The sequence below is a fragment of the Nanorana parkeri genome, unplaced genomic scaffold (assembly GCF_000935625.1).
Source record: "Nanorana parkeri isolate BGI_ZX_2015 unplaced genomic scaffold, ASM93562v1 scaffold129, whole genome shotgun sequence".
Classification (NCBI taxonomy): domain Eukaryota; kingdom Metazoa; phylum Chordata; class Amphibia; order Anura; family Dicroglossidae; genus Nanorana; species Nanorana parkeri.
The window spans coordinates 1,799,891-1,818,745 of NW_017306397.1; the positions used below are offsets into that span (position 1 = coordinate 1,799,891).

The 18,855-nt window shown below is 39.0% G+C and overlaps 1 protein-coding gene across 4 annotated transcripts in view; it reads right to left on the reverse strand.

Annotated features, from left to right (window-relative positions):
• Window positions 1–18,855, reverse strand: part of PRKCI (protein kinase C iota) — an 83,343-nt gene that overhangs the window by 13,548 nt on the left and 50,940 nt on the right. For all 4 annotated transcript variants that reach the window (XM_018553761.1, XM_018553763.1, XM_018553760.1 and 1 more), the window contains 7 exons: window positions 16,907–17,083; window positions 11,920–12,017; window positions 11,083–11,169; window positions 10,002–10,137; window positions 5,234–5,321; window positions 412–537; window positions 172–251 (listed from right to left, as the gene is read on the reverse strand). In XM_018553761.1, the coding sequence (XP_018409263.1) occupies window positions 172–251; window positions 412–537; window positions 5,234–5,321; window positions 10,002–10,137; window positions 11,083–11,169; window positions 11,920–12,017; window positions 16,907–17,083 (792 nt within the window). The remainder of the gene's footprint in view (window positions 1–171; window positions 252–411; window positions 538–5,233; window positions 5,322–10,001; window positions 10,138–11,082; window positions 11,170–11,919; window positions 12,018–16,906; window positions 17,084–18,855) is intronic.

Below are 18,855 nucleotides of genomic sequence, written 5' to 3' on the forward strand. Positions count from 1 at the left end.
GCCAGTAGCTTTCAGTATTTTTAAAGTGTTTTTTTAAACACTGTCATCCTATTTATCTCCATTCATCAGCGGACCTTCACTTTCATTATGAAACTTAAATGTAAAATTAATTATTATAAAAACAATGTAAAAAGGTTTACACACTTAACATTTTAAATACAAAAGGCTCACCTTGTTTAGAAAGCTTTTAAGAACACTTGCAGCTTTTACAGACAGAGACCTTGGGATTCTGATTTGTTTCTCCAGAATGACTAGATATCAAAATAAAAAGACGACAAACAATATAAATAGCTAGAATACCTGTCCGACGCCATGTAATAGTTTCACTGTGTATACTGCATCAAGTGTAGTGTAGATTTGAAATATGAATAGGTCTTTATTAAAAATACTTCAAAAAGTGTCTACTCTTACCTTGGAAAAGGAAATCCTCTGTGTTTTGGTCTGGATTGTCGGTGCTTCCTACAATATCAAATGGTGATCTCCCAGCCATCATTTCAAACATCAAGACACCTAATGCCCACCAGTCCACACTGAAACCTTTAATATACAGGAATTATAGAAAAGAAAGAAATTAAATCAGTATATAGTCTAGAATCACTTATCTACATGTGGAATGGAGGTAACACAAAAAAACAATAACAAAGTGAAAACATTAGTACTTTTATTAGAACCATCCCTATGTAAGGGTGGCTAAACATTGTCTAGTACAAGGAAAGCGCTTATTGACAATCGGTCAAGGATTGGCCCATGTAGGGCTTCCTTGGGGAGTGATGATGGGCATTTCTAATAATTAAAACAACAGACTCCAACTTGTTGCAAAATCTCTGTGAAGAAAGGGAAGGAAAAACGGTAACATTCCAAAATAAATTGCTAGTATATTTAAACAATTTTTGATACACCTTATACAAGATTCCCAAATTTAAAAGGATAAAATAAATTTCTGTTTAAATGAAGCTGCACTTTTAGTGGTTTAATATCCTTCCACACATGCAATGCTGGCATACGTTGGCTGAATTGAGGAAAATATCTCAGTAAGTCCCAGTGGAGCAGCAAAATATTTGATAACTGGCAGATATTTTACCACCCACTGATACTGGTGAGAGACCTGCTTAACTAATGCCAACTTAAAGATGGCTACAAACTTATATACGTTTGCCAATTTTCCATTCACAAAGCAACCAATAATCCTTCTCTCTGATCTGAAGAATATTTTTACATTCTATATATTTTACAGAATGTCAGCATATTTCCACTTCCCACTTCACTTTCTTTGCAAGCACATGTTCCCTTGAACAGCAGTATATTTGGAGAATGATGAAGGCCTCTGCATGGAAAGCTATATATTTTCATGACTCTAATATGCTCTTCAATGATTATCTTTTACCTGTACACTCAAAAAGTGCTGAAATTCTACAGATCTTAGATTAAAGAGAACCAGTCAGGAATGGGCATTTGTAAGAAACAATCTCCACTTTGGTTCTTGTTATGACATTTCAGCTTTACCTTTCAGGGATATGGATGTGCTGCTCTTTCTTCCCATTAACGCAGAAATGCCAGCTCAATGTCAGCAGCAGGGTAAAATGATCAATTACCAATGCCTTTAGCTTTCTTTGATATAAAGCATTTTTATGACAGTTTTTGACTGTCTGTCATTAGTACTGAACTTAGGCAGAAGATAGGTTGACCTTACAACCTGACATTTCCAGTCTGACAGTAAGAGAACACAAGTAAATAATACATATAATCCCTAAGAGGTAAAGCTGCACTATTATAGCAACTCAAGGGTAGGGTTAGATTATTACAGATGCTCAATAGTGACCAAATCTCTATAGGCTATTCATGGAGACATTCTCCAATGGGCAACTATTAATAGTACTCATTAAAGAAGAACTCAAGGCAAACAACCAAACAAAGTTAAGACATGTTTTACCTGCCAAAATAGTGGTAAATCTGCTCTGACATTACTGTGATTTACACAACCCGGTCACTCTGCAAAGCCAGAATAATGATGCCACCATTCCTTGTCGGAGCTTGCCAAGTTCACTGCCTGCTCATTAGACTATGGATGAGTATTATCACACTAGTGAGGTCTTCCCTATGCTCTTTTCCTCTTGTATGCTGTCTAAAGCTGGGTACACACGGAGCAAACTTCAGCTGTTTCAGCTGGCACCACTGTCCAAATACAATGTACACAGCAGGAGAGTTTTTCATCCCTGCTCTTTGCGTGGATGCAGCAATCTTCTATATTTAATATAACCGTGTATACCCAGGTTGAAACACACCCCCCATTTATCTTCTAGTGCCTGAAATCATACAAAGGCTCCCATAGTGATGAGAAGACAGTTTGTAGATTTTCAGGCATGTCAGGCCCATGTTTATGAGAAACCAGACAAAGCTTGCCATCAGCTATTGGTGGAAATAACAAATTGACAGTTGAGAAAAGCTTGTGTGGTTTCTATGGATAAAATCTGGCTAGAAATGATCCGCAAGCATCTTTCCACTACCCCATTATTGGGATAAATGTGCAGCTAAAAGAACGGGGCCAATCATTTGTGGAATATGTAGATCTCATACAACCATATTCACAGTATTTAGGAAACTGTTAATTGATTTTTAATGAACACATTGACTAAAGAGCGATGTTTATATTCACCTGAAGTGCCACCTTTAGACTTGCATAGATAAAATAATCATGACAGATCATATAGTTTGCATATTTTTTCCTTCAGTCAGCTTTTTTCTACAGCATTTAAAATGTGTTATTTGGTATTGTGCACATTCTTTCGGTTGCAAGCAAATAACTGGCAAAAACTAATTTTTTGTAAAGTGTACAGTATACAGCTTACATTAATTTTACAAACACTGGACATTTATAAAACTGGCATGATGTGAAAGCCAGACAACTGCATCTGCGTATTCTATTATTTAAAATGTACAGCTGAACACAGAAGTACAATTTCATGAGGAAAATAATTATTACATTTTAATTGTTTTATCAAAGCACAAAATTAACCTGGTTTTAATCTTGCACACAACGCTTTTAATTTATTAAGAGAACTAGGACTAGGGCTGCAACAACTAATCGATAATGAAAATAGTCATCAACGATTCTCATTATCAATTAGTCGATTCCAATAAGTATAATTTATTATACCTTTCTCCTTCAGTTCCCATCTCTGCTGATCGACAGCAGGCAGTTGTGAGGGTGCAATAGCCAGCCTGCTATTGCAATTTAAAATAGCCAATAGCATGCCGACTATTGCTCCATGCCACTGCCTGCTGTGTTGACATTCAGCTGCCTCAGCAGGCAGCTGTCATTCCCCAGTAAAGTGTAAAAGGTGACACTGGGGGTCTAAAAGACTACTAATGTCACCTTAAGGAGAACCTGCCACCTCCAATGTGCTATCACATAGGGGGCTTGTGAGAATATCAACCACAAATTCAGAAAAAACACATTATACGAATGTTATAATTGGAGTTTATAAATGTTATAAATGGAGTAAAATAAGTATTTGATCCCCTACCAACCAACAATAATTCTGGCTCCCACAGACCGGCTATGTGGTACACAGATTAGTCCTGTCAATTTAAGAAGGTGCTCCTTACAACAACTTGTTATGTATATAAAAGACACCTGTCCACAGAATCTCTTTGTTCCATTCAAACTTCACCACCATGGGCAAGATCAAAGAACTGTCAAAGGATGTTAGGGACAAGATTATAGACCTGCACAAGGCTGGAATGGGCTACAAGACTATCAGCAAGACGCTTGGCGAGGAGGAAACAACTGTTGGAGCAATTATTTGCAAATGGAAGGAATACAAAATAACCATCAATCACTCTTGGTCTGGAGCTCCATGCAAGAATTCGCCTCATGGGGTAAGGATGATCATGAGAAAAGTGAGAGATTAGCCCAGAACTACACAGGAGGAGCTTGTGAATGATCTCAAGGCAGTTGGGACCACAGTCACCAAACAAAACATTGGTAACCCAATACACCGCCGTGGATTGAAATCCTGCAGCACCTGGAAGGTCTCACTCTTCAAGAAGGCACATGTACAGGCCGGTCCGAAGTTTGCCCATGAACATCTAAATGATTCAGAGAAGGATTGGGAGAAAGTGCTGTGGTCAGATGAGATCAAAATTGAGCTCTTTGGCATTAACTCAACTCGCCGTCTTTGGAGGAAGAAAAATGCTGACTATGACCCTAAGAACACCATCCCTACAGTCAAGCATGGAGGTGGAAACATTATGCTTTGGAGCTTTTTCTCTGCTAAAAGGTACAGGCCGACTTTGCCGCATTGGGGGGCCAATGGACAGGGCCATGTATTGTGAAATCTTGAATCAGAATCTCCTTCCCTCAGCCAGAACACTGAAGATGTGTCGTGTATGAGGTGGAAACATTATGCTTTGGAGCTTTTTCTCTGCTAAAAGGTACAGGCCGACTTTGCCGCATTGGGGGGCCAATGGACAGGGCCATGTATTGTGAAATCTTGAATCAGAATCTCCTTCCCTCAGCCAGAACACTGAAGATGTGTCGTGTATGGGTCTTTCAGCATGACAATGACCCAAAACATACCGCTTGGGCAACAAAGCAGTGGCTCGAGAAGAAGCACATTAAGGTCATGGAGTGGCCCAGCCAGTCCCCAGACCTTAATCCTATAGAAAATTTATGGAGGGAGCTGAAACTTCAAGTTGCCAAGCAACAGTCAAGAAACCTTAAGGATTAAGTTCTGTAAAGAAGAGAGGACCAAAATCCCTCCTGAGATGTGTGCAAACCTGGTTACCAACTACAAGAAACATCTTACCTCGGTACTTGCCAACAAGCGTTTCTCCACCAAGTACGAAGTCATGTTTTGCTTGGGGATCAAATACTTATTTTACTCATTGAACTGCAACTCAATTCATAACATTTGTATCGTGTTTTTTTCTGTATTTTTGGTTGATATTCTGTCTCTATCATTTAAAATACACCTATGATAAAAATTATAGACCTTTCATTTCTATGTAAGTGGGCAAACTTACAAAATCTGCAGTGGATCAAATTATTATTGTCCACACTGTACAAACAAATATGCAGCTGGTGCTACTAGTGAAATACACAACTACCACAGACAGAGCAAAGAGCCTGCTCCCAGAAGCCTAGAACATCAGCTTACAGAATATAAGTGTGATACATTGCTTTCTACCATCATTTAGAAACCGACTGAGCAAATGGATTAGAAATGATTACCATAATCTTCTCCTCGCAGGATTTCAGGAGCAATGTAATTCGGTGTGCCACAGAACGTGCTTGTGGTATCTCCAGGCCGTAAGCCTTCCTGTAATAAACCAAATAGGATAGTCAGAAGATCCTCTGGAATGCATGGTCCTTCTATGTTTTCCTATCATAAGATTTCTAATTAAAACTTGTATGCTACCAGAAAAGTAGGAGAGAGAAAGGGCGTCTCATCAGTCTATTGGTTTACAATCTCTAGGTGATAGTGTTCAGCTTTAGAGCAAACCCCACAGAATGCTATTTATAGAGGATATGAGAGAGCAATGCTATGTACAACATATGTTGTGTGCAAACATATGGACCTCCAAACCGATAACTTGATAGAAGACACTGTTGAGTTGCAGGAAGCAAAGTTATGTTTTTTTTGCGTACATTACAATGGTAACAAGAAGGAAAGCCATTATGAAGCAAAAGGCTGGTGAAGAGTGAGAGAGAAGAGTTGATGCAAAGCCCCAGGCCCATGTTAACTGTGTCTAGGAACCCGTCAGGATAGAAATAAAAAGGAGCCATTTTTGTTGTAGCAAGTTATCTCTGACCCTCTGGCAATTCTAGCTTAAGTCTCACAAAATAAAGTTTACCGGGAAAATATATATTTTTACATTTCCTATAAAGTCAAACAATTCAATACTAAAGAAACATCCAGTATCTCTGGATAAGGAATGAATGGTGACTATTCCTCTTTAAAAAGAAAAAGGAATAAATCAATTATTTTGAGTAAAGGGGAATACAGCACAAAGGATCAAATATAGACTGGAAGCCAAAGCAGCAGATAAGACACTGATAGCATAAAAACAGCAGGGGATGTCAGGGTAGAAATACAGCTGAACATCCAAGGCCACAGGAAAGAATGGGCGCTAAATAAGTCACAAAAAGTACATAATTCAGACACATGTATGTCATAACCCAGCACTGGAGTACTGGTGTTACAAGGCTAAGGGCTAACCGACAGGCAAATAAGTGTTTTAGAGTAAGGCAACTCAACACCTGGCAATAGGCCTCCATTCATCTCTAAACGTACTCAAACTGTCATAGCCATGTAGAGCAACTTGACAAGCATCACATTTGAACAGTGATAGGCATAGGCAATGTTTATCACCTGAAGTATGTTGCACCACTAGCAGGAAAGCTTGGTTCACCGGCATTGATGTTTATGTTTGTGTGCCTGTCTCCTGATCTATTTGCTAGAGCGTGGTTAGATCATGCAGGGATGTCAAACCACCCTCATAGGTTTGGGGACTTAAGGGAACCTTTACTGAGAAAGACATGGAGGCTGCTATTGCTGACCTCCTGGGTGTCTCTGGCTTCACAATATTCATAGTCGTCAGATGTGTAACAAGCATGCAACCCATGAAGTCAGAACTCCTTATCTGCTTATTTATACCAGGCCAGTAACTCCAAGTTAATAAAAAAAAGTCACAGGATCAACTAAAAATAATTTTTTATTTTGAGCTACAAAAAACATCCACAAACATTGGTGACTTTAAATCCCTCAAAGAGCAAAAACTTCCCTTTGCGAATTAAAATACATGAAAACGTCATCCGGCTAAAACCATTCACTCCCACACAAAATCAATATCCATATAGATGGTGCTGACACCTAAAGAACACAGTTAACACTATATTACTATATCAGATCCAAATGAACTCCATAAAATGATCACTTACAGAAGATTTATACAACAGTTAAGCTAACCAGATACAAAGTCTTTGTTTGTGGTGATATGGTGCACAGTCAGGCCACAGCTAGCTCAGTCATCAGTGTCAGAGATAGGAATGAAGGTGGAGCACTTAGAGCAGGTGGTCAGCTCAACACAGCAGAGCCGTCCTGGGTGTCTCTGGCTTTAGTACTTTCATAGTTGCCAGACCTGGGACAAGCATGCAACCCATTAAGTCAGAACTGCTTATTTGTACCAGGTCAGTAAGGTAGGTAGGTCGCAATAGACAAAAGGTTGCTGAACCCTGTAGTACAAGGAGTGAGTGTTACATCCTAGAAAATGAAGTGCGTTAATGGCAGGATCAGCAAGTTATGCAGCCACCACATTTAGAGACTGGAAACATGCAATGTATTAAAATGTTGTGGGGGGGGGGGTGCACAAAAATAATTTTAATTTTTAATTCACTGGAGATCTACTTTGATCACAAGCTTAATGCCCTTCATTACTGCTAATTGGAGCTCCCACATTTCAACATGCTAACCAGCGATCAGCCTCTTTGTGTGCAGTGCTCCCATTATCAGTCCCCTCCCTAACATTTCTGACAACAAGCACCCAACACAGAATGCTGCTCCACGTCTACTGAACAGAATACAGACCAAGCATGTCACTTTACTAAATGCGTATCTTAGGGTTTTTATTAAATATAGGTTTAAAAAAAGCTGCTCTGCAGTTCTTTTCACCACACTGGGCAGGCAGCTGTCAGTTCGGTGGGGTCAAGATCTACCAGTCACATGGTCGTGATCGACTGGGTAGTTAACGCCTGACCAGTCTGTGCATTTATCATTCCTACTGAGGAAAGCAATAACTCCAGAGTAAAACTACCGAAATACATCAGATTGTGTTAAGATGTGCGAGAATGATGATCCAAAAGAGATTTCTAACAAAATATAAAATTCTAGAAAAGACTGATCCCTTAAAGAGTTCAAGTTTATGCTGGATCAGCCAAAAATCTCATATCCAGCTACCCTCCCCGGGGAAGCACATTGAATGGACAGGTTATAATACCAGTCCTGATTGTTATTACTTGCTCGTGATATAAGCAGTGGCAGCAATTTTCCCCTGCACTTTTCTCCTCCCTCCCTCGTCTCTGTATGGTGTTGAAGCCAAAGCTACCTATGCATAGCCGACTGGCTCTTCTATGCATACTGCCACCCTAATGGTGCAAACCAGGTGCCAGCTTATCTAGGGAGCAATAAATATCAAATAACCCAGATAACTGACCCCAAGAAGTTAGCCAGGGCATGTCCGAAAAAAACTAAAACCTGTACAGAGACTGTACTAACTGTAAATGTTTAATTGAAGAATGATCATCATCTACTTCTATGGTTTGCTCACTGGTTTACGATCCCTAACTGAAAACCTATATGGGTCTGTACCTGCTAGGAGGGAGGGGTTCCCCTCATTTAGCGGTGCATATTTGATACCCTGCTACTCAGGTCTATTCACAACACAGGCTATGAACAGTAAAGCAGTAAGTCAGCCAATGTTGCCCCAAACTCGCCACCTGCTGGCTACAAGTAAAGCATATGATTTATATTTAATATTTCTTATTTACCTGCTGAAAAGGAAATAATTATATATCTCTTAGTCTTGACCATAATATATGCAAAAACACCACACAATCCTTTTAAAAGCAATGATCAATTTTGTAGTATAGATCAGCTAGAACGCAAACTCAAACTGAGCATCTAATTAATACTTTATTTTCCCTATTCCAATCAATAAATATTCATAAAAACACATGCAGACACGAAGACCTTAAACACATACAACTATCAAGTAATCTTCTATGTTTATATAGAACCAGAAATTTGTCTACCAGAACAAGTCAGTATTGTACTGTAACATTTGCCAATTATCTTACACAAGGGAAAAATATTTCCTGACGGATGAAAAGCAATCAGATCTGTTCCTGGATCAATAATCTGTTAACCTACTCAAGTGTATAGATATAAACTGGCAGAGATGGCTTCTACTATCACACAGAAATGTTACCAATTTTCTAGCATTTCAAGGGGAACAAGATGATAGAAAGAGATTTTAAAATTGAACTTTCATGAGACCCTGTTATTCCAAACTGCTGGAAGAGAATGAATAACAGGGACAAATATAACCTTTTCCTGGAATGAATTCTGAGAAAGAAATTTTGCTGGGTTAAGATGCTTAATACACTAGATTGGGTATTCAATGGCACTTGACCTTAGCCAGCCTGTCTTAACCAGACTCTGTCATATGTACATGGCAAATCTGGATATTCATGCTTGGCAAATTAAAAGCAGTCACACAAAGAACAAATTCTCAAGCAGATGTTATCCTCCAATTATCCATCCCAACCACCTGGCATGCAAAAGAATAGCTATCAGAATTCTCTACTTCATATACGTCAAAAGCTTACAAGAGGATTTTATCCAAGACCGACTTGCTATTAAACACGAAAAAAAGTCAAGATGAATCCCACCCCCTCCTGGCACACGTACCATTTGCCATTCAACTGTCAAATGGCAGAACTGCATTGCCTTGAAATGTTCTAGGCCATGCTCACTTTAATCATGACCTGGAAAGCTGTTGAGTCCATTTATATAGCCTAGGTCTTGAATGCATGGTTCTGGCCACGCAAAATGCAATTGGAATTAAAAAGGTACTTTTTGGTTATTTCAAGTTACCTGCATTTGAATATAATTAGCTAATATAACTTGGTGAAATGACCACATTAATCTTATTTTTTCCATTGAGGCCTGCAGATTTGACCTGCTATGCCTTTGCTACCATGCATTTACAGTCTAGCCCTTTATGTAGCCTGATGGAAGATCTTATGTCCGATTTTAAAATAATGCAGATCAGCACACTTAAATCAAGGAAACCTCAAACCCAGTTGTTTTAGTGATGGGAGCCATTTTGTGGTTTTGTATTTCCTCAGTGTTTGATGTAGTGTTTTGTTTGCCTGGAATGATTCTGAATAGGGCAGGCATTCGTTTCACTAGACAAAACCCATAAACCATTTTCCTCACCTTGCACATGCCATAGTCAGTAAGTTTTATGTGCCCTTCAGAATCCAATAAGACGTTGTCCAGCTTTAAATCCCTATAAATAATTCCCCGCTCGTGGAGGTAGTTTAATGCCAGACTGATTTCTGCAGAGTAAAACCTGGAGGGAGAAAAGAATAAAAGTCTATTACACTCAGGCAATATGGGCTAGAATGTAATAAGTGCAAAATAAATCCTACAATAATATGTGTATTCTGGTATGTAAATCGGATCTTTCTTACAACCACCAGGCAAACAACATATGTACATTCTTTTCAACAATGACAGGCTGTTTATGTATGTTTAGATTGAAGGAGATTCCATTTGTCACATGATGTTATAAAGACAATATGTGTGTACCTTGCTGCACAAACTGATGAGAATGATAATGTGATAGAACAACCAGTCAGGCTATAAAAGGGGTGCAAAAGGAATATTGTACTTTATCTACGGTCAAAAATCTAAAGCTTTCCAAAACTAAGCTCATCTGTAAAGCAGGTCAGGCTGGTAAAACCATGTTAGCAAACTGGGACGTTTTAGGTGTTCTGCCAATGTAAAGCAGGCATTAAGCACACTGGTGTAACAGGACAGGTAGGTCTATAAATTCTTGATAAAATCCTAAATTCTAGATTTGATAAAGAGCTGCATGAACAACATATGCACCGAAGCAGGCCTTCATACTAGGATGATATAAATAGGCCTTAATAACAGACGTTCACAATGGGGGGGTCAAAATAGTGACTAGATTGTTTCCAGCAGCTGCTTAACTGATGCCTGGGGCCTCCACAATGCATACCCCTGACTGTATAAGAGCTCGGCATGGCAGGGACTCTGTCGAAGAGTGTGGTGTGGAGTGTTAATAAGGGAAATGCTAAATATTTATCTGACTAGCTAAAATGGTATTATTTGTTAATCGTGCTTATATCGCCTTGAGTACCATACAACTGCCTAATATTAGTAGTGACTTCCATCTATGAAGGACATATTTGCTGCAAATTGTTATCCATGAGCTAAAACAGACAGGTTATAAAGGAAAGAACAATTACAATTATTGCTAATAACAAACCTTGCATGTTCTTCTGGAAGCTTCCTTTGACGCTGCATATGAAACATCAGGTCACCACCATTTACATATTCAATAACAAAGAACAGCCTGAAACAAAAGACAAGACCTGAGTGCATCTAAAAGGCACATAATGAAACATACTACAGCCGATTTAATCTAATACTCATTGCAGCAGGATTCTAGCGCCTGTAGGTTACTATAAGCTACTTTTCCATACTTCCTTTTCTGCATAATTTTAAACAAACCCATTACAGTTTTCCTTTTGTGCTTTTTAGCCGCTAAAATAATACAATATTTGGGTGAACAGTATTCTCTGTGTAATTATTAAAGTTTATGTAGGAAGCTACTATGGAAAAATCCTTTCCTATCCTTTGAAAAATAGCAATTAACATGTTAACCGGTGACAGGGACCATTGTAGATTTTTCAGCATTTGACAAGTTGGTAATGGAGACCTGGTAATTGGGTAGCTAATCAAAAGCTGTACAAATGTTCAATAAGATGTGAACGACTCAAGCTTTCAACCCAATCAAAAAAAGCCTAGAGACTACAGAGAATATATAAATATAATTTCCATCCACAAACATACATTCGTGAAGAAAACAAGACATTACATGTAATGTTACTTTAATGCCAAGAATCACTTCCTAAGCTAGCACACTAAGCAGTCAATTTATCCACCTCCACTTGCAGTCACAAAATATGTGATCACAGTGCAAATCAGCTCTAAGCCATAGATCAACACAGCAGCGAGCAGACAGGAGCGCTGGTCTATATTTATTCAGTACATTATCTGCAGTAGGAGAAAGCTAAGGTCAGCGAGAAGCTGGAGGTATTACCTGCTTTCTGTTTGGAAACAAGAGTGTAGGCCAACAAGGAAAGGGTGGTTTGAAGCTTGCTCAAACACATGTTTCTCTGTTTGAACCCAGTCAATATCCTAGACAAACACAAACAAAAAGAGATTGTTGATCCACGTGATAAAAAGTAAACCAGGTGCAATAGTCATAGCTATAACTACAGTATAAAACCAATACAACCATGCCTTATGATATGGCAGCACCCCAGTCCCTAAATATCACCCTTTCAGGTCTCTGGGAACCAAAGACTGAATTAGAGGCTTTTTTATTTCTCACTCTTCTCCGAAACTCCAACATAAAAATTTACCCAGTTGAATTCATGCCTTTGATTCTCACTCATTCTGCAATAATAATCATTGTTTTAGTCCTTGATCTAAATAATCCCAAAAGCAAATGAAAAACACAAAACACCAAAAAAGTAAGAGCTGCTTCACACTTCTCTATGCATTAACGCACATGTGTTGATGTATTCGGTGCAATACGTTAAAGGCAGATCATGCATTTGGTGGCATACTTTAAAGATCTCCAGAAGTTTGAAAATGTAATGCTTGCAGTAGGCTAGCAGCCCCCTTCCCTCTGCACTGCAAGGGTTAAATGCTTGTTTTTCTCTAGGCGTGATAATAAAGATGCACTCACCCTATCACTAACAGCTCACTTCTCTCCCCCTCCACGCCAGCTGTGGCATGTCCCTCGGCATCTTCATGTCTAATACATTGTATTAGACGTGATGCCGTCACAGATCCTTAGACTGCTGGAGCCTGGGGGAGAAGAGACTGCAGGGGCTGGTCAGGCGGAGGATCAGGCAAGTATATCTTCTTTATTTGCGATCCCTAGACAAGACATGCAGTTAAAAAAACTTTGCAGTGCAGGCGGGATAGCCCCAACTTTGCAAATTCCTGGAGTTCCTCTTTAAGTCACGAAAAACGTGGAAAAGCATTTTCAACAATGCAGCGCACCACAACATTTGCTGCATGCATACTGTAGGTCCAAGCAGGTACTGTAGGTGCCTTGGCAGCTAACACACATGTGCATTTGGTGCCATTAAAGCAGAACACGCTGTGCAAAGTATTTGGAGATTGTACAAATCAGACTGATGCGTGTGAGCAATTTACTTAGCATCAATGGTTTCTGAACTAATACACCAGTTCAGCAGTATACGAACAGACCTCACTATCCAGAGAATTCTAATACTGCAGACTTTATTGAAATTCACAGCAAATCCAGTATATCAGTGAATAAAAGTGTATAAAGCAACAAATAGGAGGTTGTAGTTGGTTGGGGGTGTGCAGTGCTGGCATTTGTTGCTTTATACACCTTTATTCACTGATATACTGTATTTGCTGTGAATTTCAATAAAGTCTGAAGCATTGGAATTCTCTGGATAGTGAGGTCTGTTTCTATACTACTACATTCCAAGGTGGAGGCGCACCTATTAGACCAGCACCTAGGGAGTCCTGCTGGCGCCTAAGGAATTGGAGCGGTGAGATTTCCTTTGGTGATACACCAGCTCACTATCATTACAAAATGTTTGAGAAGGTCATATCTGTCAAAAATACGGCATATGCCCAGTATTCTGTGTACAGCTCCACTATTCTCAGTGAACACTACGGTATCCCTGGCCAGGCCACAAAGGCTTTGAAAACAGAGTGCTAGCACATTACCAGATATGAAAGCATTAGGGTCGTCTGAACTGCTTAGACACTTCTTGGAGTGTGGTTTAGAGGTGTAATATCACTTTGTGGCAGGTGAAGATTCTCATTTACACAATACCTCCCATACTTTCCAAGAGCACATGAAAGAGCACATGATTTACATCTGTTTATAAGGATCACAAACTCAATCCTGAACTGCAAAATTGACAAGAAATCCTCTAATAGCTTCACTTTTGATCAAATATAATTGTGAGCTAAAAAAACATACACAGAATATTTATAGTCCTAAAAATCTCCAATATCAATAAACACAGAGCCAGGGACATCGTGCTTGCCACTGAGAATGGCATCACAAGTTAATGTAGAGTACAGTTAACAGTAGGCGAAACAGTGGCTTAGTAGTTTGCACCGTCTTGCAGCACTGGGGGTCCCCAGTTCAAATCCCGATCAGAACACTATCTGCAAGGAATTTGCATGTTCTCCCTGTGCTTGCATGGCTTTCCTCTGGGTACTTAGTTTTCCTCCCAAACTCCAAAGGCATGCTTGGAAGTTTATTTGGCTCCTGTCTTAATTGGCCCTGTACGCATGTGAGATAGGGACCTTAGATTGTAAGCTCCTCAAGGGCATGGAGTGATGGGAATGTGCAATGTAAAGCACTGTGTAGACTTGTCAGCGCTATATAAATATGCGTAATAAAATAAAAATAAATACCATATGTCTGAACATAGACAGACATATGTCACTACCAAGAACTGCTTGTGTAGGTATTCAGAAACATGTAATGCAAAGCAATGATGGTCATACACACTACCATTGCACAAGGAGATTTACAATCAGACTGCAATAGATATGAATATATTACAGTAAACCAGTCATGAAAAGAAATTGGATAACTGCCATTGTAGACCCTCTAAGAACACTATGTGCCAGGCTGGTATGCTGACCCACTGGTTTAAATACTATTTGAGTCACCAACTCGGAACACATATGCTGAACAGAAAATCAAAAGTGCTCATCTCTATACTTGTGACCCAAAGTACTGAAGAACTTGGGTCAGCATAACAGTCAGACAGATAGCTTTTTAGAAAGAGAGGATAGCCATGGCAGCTTCCATATGTCTCTCAAGGCAGTGTTAGCAGCTGTATACAAAACAATAAAAATAATGAACACTGGTGTCAATTTGATTTGTATAATATAGTTTACATAAAATAAAGTTCTAGGACATTTATTTTAATGTTCCCCTTGTGTTGTACTGTCTTCAGGAAGTCATATTTCCTGCCTCGGTTCTCCAACTACACAAGAAGCCCTTGCTTTTACATTTTCTGTTTTCAGAGTTTATACCATACCCCGTGTCTGCCTAGTACTGTAAGGTAGTATGGAGTGTGCTGGACTTGTCCACCCAGATTGGAGGAGGGAACAGCAGAGCTATGGTCTGGTACTTAGTATAGCCAAGTACTGTTAGCAATCAATATTACAGCATTCATAAAACTGTTCCTTCTTCGATGACTGTACACGTAACATTAATCTGATCACCGACAGGAAGATTTTTCACCTCTGTAACAAAACATGTTAGAACCACACATCCTTCAAAGAGATATTTGAGCTGTATGCTCAATACTATCCTGAACATTTCCTGAACGGTTTACAAGGCAAAGGGAAAATGTGAACATGGCAGAAATATATTTGACTAAAGTAGTATTCAACTCACAAACTTTTTTTAATTATGCAAAAATTAACTGCGGACCATCGCACCTGAACGCAAACCGTTTGTGTCCAGGTGCGATCGTCTGCATGTAAGCGCAGCCTGAGAGATTACTGGTGAACAGTTGTGGGAGGTGGCAGATGTCATTGGATTATATAGTACCTCCCGCCTGCAGCAATTGGCACCATCCGCAGGTGTGAATGGAGCCTTAAAGTCCAAAAATGAACCCTTGGAGTACACCGCTAAAACGTCTTTAAGCCAGCTTCCTATCCATTTACAGACTGAACATTCTAAGCAAATAGATCCTGTCTTACATATTAGTCATGTGTAGGGAACCATGTCAAACACTTGAACAAAGTCCAAGTATAGTATATCCAAAGCCACCCCTTTTGTCTATGTTTTTACTTTCTTTCTCATAGAAGGGCATTCTGATCAGTCAGGCTTCATATTTATCTGAACCCTTCCCTCTCCAGAGAGGCACAAGGCAAGGGTGTCCCCTATCCACAGCCCTATTTACCCTAGTTTTTGCGGGCTGTTAAAATATGACCCTTGACTTCACTTAAGGGTCTGGTTGCATGTAAACTAGCAACACCATCATCATTACTATACAGTATGTCTCACAATTTTAAATATCTTAGTTATTTCTAGGGATCTATACAATTTCACCAACCTAACTTTCTGTTGGTCGGTCACCTTCAGGACAAATGTAGATCTGTGTTTGAAGTTACCAATAATGATTTTGAGTAGAATTAAGTCAACAGGATATATTTTGTACTGACAATCACCCATGTAAACAACGGCACTCCTTATGAGAGCCATACCAACTACCTAGGAAAAGCTAAAAGAGTTCAGTGCAGCTTTCAGTGCTGGAGTGAATGACAAGATAGAGTGAAAGAATTTAGCTCAATAGTAATATCAGACAAAGAAAGGATGAAACAGGTGACACATATGACCCCGGATAAAATGCAGAAAATGTACCCTTCTTATTCAGAATTGGGTCCTAAATGAGAAACAGGAATATAAATATTCTTTCATATGATATGGTATTGGGAAGATAAATTCCAGCTCATAAATAGAATATAAGTGCACAAAATGAGTTGCATCCTAGATGATGGAAGCATTTTTGACCCTACCTTTGACAAAGCAATAAGCGATTATTCACACAGCCACATGCAATCATACGTGATGCACACAGGAAAATATTTTTTTTAACGCTCCCATCTACTGAACTATTGATTTCCTAAACAAATCTCTTTAAAAAATAATTTAATCATGCACAGTTGCAGACATTAAAAAATGCTTGATTCCGGGATCAATACACCCATTTAGCTGTTTGTCTATGTTCAAATATGCAGCTAGAGGTATATTTTTTATTTATAAATCTGAACGATCTGTCTATAAACACCAGTAAGCAGCCTCCCCTTATGTAGATCACATATTAAACTGTAGGTGGGAAAACATTACAATCCAAAACATTAAATTATGCCCTTGCAACATAAATCTAGTGAAAACTCAAGTTAGGAATGTAAAAAAAAAAAAGTTTAAAATCTATAAGAATACAAGCATATGCAATGTTACAGTATATTCCTTAAAAGACAAATAACTAGATGCCTACCTCATCGTCATTGACCAATTCTTTTTTGACCACTTTCATTGCATAGATCCGTTCGGTCTTCTTTAACCTCACCAGCAGTACTTTGGCATAGCTGCCTCTTCCAATAACTCTGAGCAAGTCGAAATCCTGCAAACCCAGGCTGGAGGGGGGTTTACCGCTCTCTCTGCTGTTCCTAGCCTGCAAAGAGATCACATTCAAAAAGAAAAAGATAAAAAGTGTTATCCAATATAACAGCAGCATTTTGTAGCTACTGACATTGTGTTCAGCAGGACGAGGAGAGAACAATGCAGGAACAATGCTACTCATGAAAGAACAACGATTAAAAAAGAAAGCTTCCCAGCAATTCAGCACACACAATGCATTATGGTAGGAAAAGAAAGATATCCATGTCTGAAGCTAAAGAGAAGAACCATGACATTTCTGTGTTCATACAATGAAGGAAACACATTCAATGTACTACTTTGAAGGTAGTCTATGGGCACATCAGATGTCAGAAGAGTTTGACATGTTCTTGAAAACTGAAGCTGCCACCCATAGGAACCAATACATCTAGGATTCAAATTAAAGAAGGAATCTGGGATGGTTGACAGGGCCACCTTTGTTCACACATCAATCCAGTTGGCCACTTTTAGCACAAAAACTATGCAAATTCTAATGTAACTCCAGGTAATTAAGTGGTTTTCCTTCCAAGAACAAAACCCATCCAGCGTTAATAAAAGAAAACAATAAAAGAGTTTTCAGTTTTATTACTAAATGTATGTTGGGTAAGAAGCTCTGATAACTGGAGTCCTACTTGGACAATGTCTTCATGTAATGAAAAATGTGTAATCAAGACTGTTTATTGTTTTAGTACCACAGTTACCATCAGGCTATTCTAAATCGGCACAGCGTATTAAGGGGCAGGTTCTAAAGATGGGGGGAAAACTTTCTCCTTTTAAAAAGAGACCATTTAAAGCAGGCACAGACCCTCACGTCAAGGTTATGCAAAGAGTGCCACTAAAGCACTGACCAAGTGATCTCTACTGAAAAGGTTTGGGAGAATGACACTCCAAAAAAACAAAACAAAAAACACACCTATCAACAACTCTGCCTGAATAATAATCAATGCCTTTGTCAGAGCAATGTGACTAAATAGAGTAATGCATATGCATTTTAAGAGCTTGTACACAGAAGGCGCGTTGAGCTGCATGTATCTGCATTAATAAACGCAGACTCAGCGCATGAGCTCAAATTATGTCTATGTGCTCTGCTCAAACCACACTGGTGCTTTGATTTGTGTTAAGAAAAACTGTAAGCATGCTACATTTTTATGCAGCAGAAGACAAAAAAAAAGTGCAAAAAAGTTTTTAGTTTAAAAAAAAAAAAAAAAAGGTATTTGACCCTTTATGTGCCCTACAAAGAAAAAAAACACATTAAAAAAAATGAGCAATAAATTTGTAAAAAAAAAGGATTTTATCACATGTGTTTTCGGTGCATTTTACTATTAAATAATTCAGAAGCTGCCCAGACACCCAGAAGCTACTTAAGACAAGCCTAAGAGTTAATTGCAACTTCCAGTGCTGGTAGATCTAACCAAGCTTACAGATAGTAATTGGCAAGATACACTGCAGAAAATTAGCTCACCGGTAATATCAAAGAAAAACAAGACGATGCAGGACCGATTTCTACATAGGACATACACAAACTTAGTTTGAAAGGCAGAAAATATAATTTAATTTTATACCCTGAATGCTATTTTAAGAAGAGGAACCTTCATTGGTATGTGGTAGCATTGGAGAATAACACTCAGCCTTGTTCACACCTGGGCGTTTTACAGCGCGTTCCTACGAGCTGTTAAACGCTCAACATGTGAAAACCATTAATTGCCTATGGGCATGGTTCCCACCTGGGCGTTTTGTGGCACGCAGGAACGCGATGAAAAACGCCCTACGCCCAAAGAAGTACAGGAG